Source organism: Rana temporaria, chromosome 6 (assembly GCF_905171775.1).
Source record: "Rana temporaria chromosome 6, aRanTem1.1, whole genome shotgun sequence".
NCBI classification, from domain to species: domain Eukaryota; kingdom Metazoa; phylum Chordata; class Amphibia; order Anura; family Ranidae; genus Rana; species Rana temporaria.
This window is the reverse complement of record NC_053494.1, coordinates 75,795,732-75,802,190: the sequence shown is the minus strand read 5'-3', so window position 1 is coordinate 75,802,190 and position 6,459 is coordinate 75,795,732. Positions and strand designations below refer to the sequence as shown.

The window sequence follows — 6,459 nt, the reverse complement described above, 5'->3', positions numbered from 1 at the left end:
GACTTCGGGTGGGACGACTCAGGAGGGAGGTAGTATGTTCTCCCAGGAGGCTAGCTCAAAAAAAAAAAAAAAAACATGGAGTAGGAAGGGTTATACTAGGTTTTTTTGTATGTTTGCCTGTCAATGTTCAAACTCCATAAGGCAGCAGCAAAACCCAATGTATCTTAATTACTTCTCGTGTCCCTTAATGCACAGTTAGGAAAAAAAACAATGCAGTGTATAATCAAATTCAAGACCAACTAGACAAATTGCAATAAACCTGGCACTTTTATTTGGTATAACAGCAGACTACATGACTGTAGTGTACATTTAAAAGGCACATAACAAAAAAAAAACTGCTTTAATGAAAGGCTGCCTTTAATATACGATTTTGAAATTATGCTTGAAGCCCACACACACGTGAAGGCGTTCATTATTATACATGGGGTTTATTTAACAAAGTGCAAATGTGCATAAATACCTAACTTGCAGCCAAAAGATCAAAACCAAAATACTATTAATTTATCCTGCGTTAGTATGTAATCCAGTTATACAAAGTGCAGATGTTGTACAGACCCACAATGTACAAGTGCTCAGAAAAGATTTAAAATTTGTCTGATTACAGATTTCTGATTATGCGTTCCTAAACTGCACTATTTATTCTTTTGTAAAGGAAAGCCATAATGGCTTACACATCAATCTTGGAATCAAATAGGTGTAAAACAGTAATCCACAATTCTGATTAGATGCAAAACAATTACACAGTGGCATAAACCAACTGAAACAGTATTATCTACTGAGAACGCCAAACTAAGAATTCTCATGGCATTAGCAAATCTTGGTGCTAGCTTGCCAGTGCTTTTAAAAAGACCTACATTTTTTTCAAGTGGAATGGACAGATGCATTTCCTATTTCTAAAGAATCTGTATGATCATTGCATACAGCATTGAAAAACTGGGCAGTAACAAGGTCTTCTGTGCCCTTCGGCTTAGTGGCATAAAAAAAGTGATACACGTACTGGAGGGTTACAACCCAGCAGCAGATAAAAAAAAATTCAAAAAATCAACTTTTATAGGTACTTAAAAAAAAAAAAAAAAAAAAAAAAAGATCACCTATAATCAGCTTACGAAGGTTGCTGCTGTTTTTTTTTTTTTTTTGGAAAACGGTACAGTAACACAGGCAGATTCATAGACAAATGGGTTGTAGGCATGTACCTTTAGGTGATTAGACACAAGCAGAAAAGGAACTATATAAGCCCTCCCAGAAAATCTCACTTGAGAGTGGTACTAATGAGAAACCCACCAGCATTAAGTTTGTAGTGATAGATAAAATCAACCTGCACTGGAGAGGGGTAATGTGTTGAGAGATAAACAGGGGCAATCTGGTAGATTTATGAAATGTGTACACTTTATTCATTCATTTACACTTGTACCTCAAGGCCTAAATGTAGATCTAGATATCAATAGCTAGATTCACAAAGAGTTAGGCCGGCTTATCTACAGATAAGCCGACCTAACTCTGAATCTAGATTAAAGAGTTAATACATCCTCACATGTAGTGCACATGTGGATGCATGATGTTTTTTCATATGCCACGTCCTAAACAAATTTTGAAAAAGGGAATGACTTAGGGGCTAGTCATGGACTTTGTCGGCATGATAAGTTAGTAAAGATATGAGTCTTTCGAAAACTGACTTTATATATAAAAATATTTATTACAAAAAAATATATATTTTAAAAGTTTTCCTCCAAAGAGTACACATAAATTACACATAGCATTTGATCAGTACAGCGTTCACAGTAATTGATGTAGCTTAGAAGATTAAATCTGGTTATACAGTACTAGCACCAATTAATATAATACTAGACTAGATGTCCAAAAGCGGACTGATAGTTGGAACCATAAATAAATACAAAAGCTTCTAAAGAAAATCATCAGCAACTGGAGATTTTTAGCACTTGCGCTGGGTTGATCGGAGTCCTGACATGTTTCGCGCTGTATCTGAGCGCTTCCTCGAAGGACTTAGTGGAGTCAATGTGCTAAATTGGTGAAGGAGACAAATATACATATATAACATATTGATATAGAACAGAAAAATATATAACAGCCTATATAGATATTTAAGAAACCGGAGTGCTCCTATAGCATGCAATATGGTGAGAAAGGACAAAAAAGAGTCACCCCCATGAACATTGTGGAAATAGCCACAGAGAGCAGACAAGATGCCTGGAATTCCAGTCCCAAAAATTCCAGTACGAAGGAGACAGGAGGCATAATGAAATTGGAATATGATAAGTAATAGGGTTTAGACTAAGTTTGCTTACCTATAAAAAGAAGTACAGACAAAATAACTGTGGACTAGCTTGGCTTGATACTCTCTGCATAGAGAGATATGTAGCACGGGCTAGCAAGGAATTGAATTTGTAACCCCAAAGAGAATTAAACGACGTAACATGGGCGGCAAGGGCTGTAGCAAAAAATCAATATATAGAATCACAGCATTAATTGATAGTAAACAGGTAATAGTAATAATTATTAATAAAGGGCAAATAGTGATAACAGCAAGCAAAATGCTTACCCAATATTTGGAACCATTTATATATAGAGTTTGCAATGGCTCATAACAAGACTGCATTCAGCGAGTATAAGTTTAGGGTGTTTGAAAAAAACCCAGTGTCAATCTTTAGAGCAATTCAAGGAGACAGGGGCAGGGATTACCTCGATAGACCAGTCACTGAAACAAAATATAGAGGAAAGGAGACTGTGAGCCTAATGAATCGGCCACACAAAAGTATGAAGGGCATGTTTAGAGATAGAGAATTAGGCTTACCAGTATGCAACACTCGCCACACGTGTCGTTGGTTCGTTTGCCTCACAAGAGGCTGCGGATAGTGTGTAGGGCTTGAGGGCTTTAAATAGCCTCGAGTCTCGCCCCAGATCGACAACTACCGCGGCGCTGCCGGGTGATGTCATCTGTGCTGGCCGCAAAGTAACTGCAGGTGCGCGCGCACCAGATGCGGTGCGCGCGCAGTACTGAAGTTTATGCACCATTCGATGGCGATTGCACGCCATCTAGTGGACATATTGAGATACAACAAGGATGGAAAAGCTGTATCTCAAGCGGCCACATCGCATGGAATAAATAGGAGGGACAAAGAAAAGGGCATCACGTCTGGAAGAGATCACAGGGGGGAGGATACTTCATCCAAATCTCACCACAGTTGCAGAAAAGGAGCACAACCATATTAAATGCAAAAAACATTAGTATTTATTTATAAGGTATGGAAGTGGATAGATCTTCCAAATGTACACATGTTATTTAATTATACAGCATAGAGGACCTCGTATAGAAAACAGGGGTACAGTAAATGAGTACAGAGAGAAGGACAACTGGAAAAAATCCCAATAAACCAGTGATCTAAGAACATAGTTAAATGAGCGGTATGATTGGCTACTCTGACATCTAGTTCAGCAAATGACAGGGCCATGGTGACAAGGCAGTCAGAAAAGTCCAGAGTAGTACTTAGGTGCTAATAGAAAAAAATGAATAAGAAAATTTCAAAAATATAAAAGTATACCCAATTAGCTTAATGTTACTACAAGAAGGATTTATAAGACTGTGCCTCATTAATGCCTGGGGGCCGTAAGGCATCCAAACGCTCGATCCAATAAGTTTCTTTTTGGAGTACCTGCTTGTCCCAGTTGCCTCCACGGCAATCTTTGGGGACAATAGCAAGTACTATAAACGAGGCAACTGAGGTATTAAATTTATGATATAGGTCAAGGTGACGGCTGACTGATGTTACCATTTTTCCTTGGGAGGAGTAATAGACATGATCCCTAATTCTATGCTTGAAGTTTCTGATGGTTTTGCCCACGTAAAATGCATGGCAGCTACACGTCATAAGGTAAATGATTCCCTGAGTATTACAGTCCGCATAAAAATTGGGGGTAAAAATTTCACCATTGGGTAAAGAAAAAGTAGTACCCTCTCTAACCCAAGGACAAAAATTGCACCTGCCACATCTCATCATACCATTTGGAGGTCGTTGTTGATTTGAATTTGTTTTGTAGTGACTAGAAGTCAATTTATCTCTAAGTGAGCGAGATCTTTTAAAAGTAATATCTGGTCTTTGGCCAATGTAATTACTGAGGATGGGATCGTTAGTCAAAAGTGACCAATGTTTATTTAGAATATTACGCACCTCGATGTGATGGCTTGAGTACCGCGTAATGAATCTTACTGGTTGCGACTCTGTGTTGACTTTTTGTTTAAATAGTAAGTTGATACGAGATTGTCGTGCAGCCTTATTGAATGCTTTCCGTAGTAAGGATTTACTGTAACCTCTCAACAACAACCGTTGCCTGAGTAGGTTAGCCTGTAACAGGAAATCTTTTGTCATAGTGCAATTCCTTCGTAAACGAAGGTATTGTGCATAAGGTATGCTTTTAAGGAGGTTAGTTGGATGTGCACTAGTGGCGTGTAGTAGGGTGTTACCTGCGGTCTCCTTTCTAAAGAGAGAGGAGGTAATTCTGCCATCGCCATCCTTTAAGATGGTGAGGTCAAGAAAGGTGACCTGGTCTGAAGATGCAGTGAACGTGAATTTTAAATTGCGTTCATTAACATTAAGAATATCGATAAATTGATATAGTTGGGAACTGGTACCTGACCAGATGATGAAGATGTCGTCGATGTACCTAAGCCAGTTGATCACATGGCCAGTGTACATCGACAAGTCCTCATCCGAAAAAATATCACGTTCCCACCCCCCCAGGTACAGATTGGCGTAGCCAGGGGCACAGCAAGTGCCCATGGCTACGCCCTGCACCTGGAGGAAGTGGGACTCTTTGAAAACGAAATGATTACGTGTAAGAATAAATCGTAAAAGGTCTATTACAAAATCAATATAGTTCCAATGGTGATGGTCCTGTTCACGGAGGAAGGTACGTGCTGTCGAGATGCCCAACTCGTGAGGGATACTGGAGTATAATGCCTCCACGTCCAAGGTCACGAGGAGGGCATCCCGAGGCACGACCATATCCTCAATTTGTTTAAGAAGGTCCAGGGTATCTCGGGTATACGAGGGCAAAGTAAGTACATGGGGCATGAGGATGGAGTCTACAAACCGGCTGGCATTTTCAGTCAAAGAACCTATGCCGGACACTATCGGTCTACCTGGGGGAGTAAGAGGGTGTTTGTGGATTTTGGGTAATGCATAGAAAGTTGCAGTTCTTGGGTTGCGAATATTAAGGTAGTTGTACAAATCTTGGTCTATGAGACCTCTTTGATGAGCAAGGCCAATAATGGATAGGAATTCATTTTTAAATAGAGCTATTTGTGTATCGTTGATACGTCTATACCACTCTTTGTTGTTTAAGATGTGGAATACCATTTTCTCATAATTGGCCTTGGTCATAAGGACCACATTACCTCCCTTGTCGGACGCTTTTATCTCAAGATCCGGATGGTTTTGAAGGTTCATGATAGCTTGTCGTTGTTTTTTAGAGAGATTATTAGTCAATACATTAGTGTCCATTTGTTTACAATCATTTATAGTACTTAGAAGGAAAGCCCATATATTTGAATTGCTTGTTAAGTCTGGAAAGCGTTGGGATTTTAATTTGAATTTTTTGGTAGAAGGATTAGAAGATATAGTAGATGACAGTGATTCCGAACAAAGGAGAGGATCGGGGGAAGGGGATGTGTTTTCGTCAAGGAGGAGCATGAGGTCCCTAAGGGCTCTAAAATCGTCCATAGTGAAATTTTTCACTTGTTCAGTCATATGTTTTTCTTGGATATTACGTAAGCGATTTTCATCAAATAAAAATTTATATGTTAAATTGCGACAAAAAAGATAAATATCTTTAATTATTTCGTATTTATCGCTTTTCATGGATGGGCAAAAACTTAGGCCAAGCTGAAGGACCTCAAGCTCCTCTGAGGAGAACAAATAGGGGGTAAGATTCAGGACATTTAGGTTGGATTTAGGGGTTAGGTTAAGGGCGGGGTCATCATGGTTAGGTGAAAATTAGGAACCTGAGTGGTGATATGGGAATCAAGGGTGCCTTGTCTCATGTGTTGTTGTGATTGTAATGTTACTTGAGAATTGTCAAGAGAGATGTTTCGCCTGGGAACACCACCCACACTGGGCTCGGAAGTACCCAAAGTAGGTGCTGGACCCAGGGAGGTACCTTGTGGTAGCGACTGTGTTAATAGCGTTTGTATTGCTTGGGCTGCTATACCTCCCATATAGTTGCCCTGTGAATGGCTGCCATCACCACTGGAAGGAGTGTCACCCCGAGTGCGTTGTGGCATGGTATTATCTTTCAGTGGGGGGCGTTTAGACAAAGGTACGTTAGACCCACCACCAAAACGAAAGACTCATATCTTTACTAACTTATCATGCCGACAAAGTCCATGACTAGCCCCTAAGTCATTCCCTTTTTCCTAACTCTGAATCTAAGCCGGCCTATTTTTAA

The 6,459-nt window shown here is 39.7% G+C and overlaps 1 protein-coding gene across 3 annotated transcripts; it reads right to left on the bottom strand.

Moving 5' to 3' along the window:
• Nucleotides 1-248: 248 nt before the first annotated feature.
• On the bottom strand, nt 249-6,446 carry LOC120943569. 3 transcript variants are annotated; one of them, XM_040356944.1, is made up of 3 exons: nt 2,558-6,446; nt 2,304-2,446; nt 249-2,018 (listed from the first exon to the last, which is right to left on the bottom strand). In XM_040356944.1, the coding sequence occupies exon 1, from the start codon at nt 5,871-5,873 to the stop codon at nt 3,576-3,578; it is 2,298 nt and encodes a 765-aa protein (XP_040212878.1). In that variant the 5' UTR covers nt 5,874-6,446; the 3' UTR covers nt 249-2,018; nt 2,304-2,446; nt 2,558-3,575. The 3 variants fall into 3 exon arrangements, with proteins under 3 accessions (XP_040212878.1, XP_040212877.1, XP_040212879.1); XM_040356943.1 differs by having other exon boundaries at nt 249-2,446; XM_040356945.1 differs by lacking the exon at nt 2,304-2,446.
• Nucleotides 6,447-6,459: the final 13 nt, after the last annotated feature.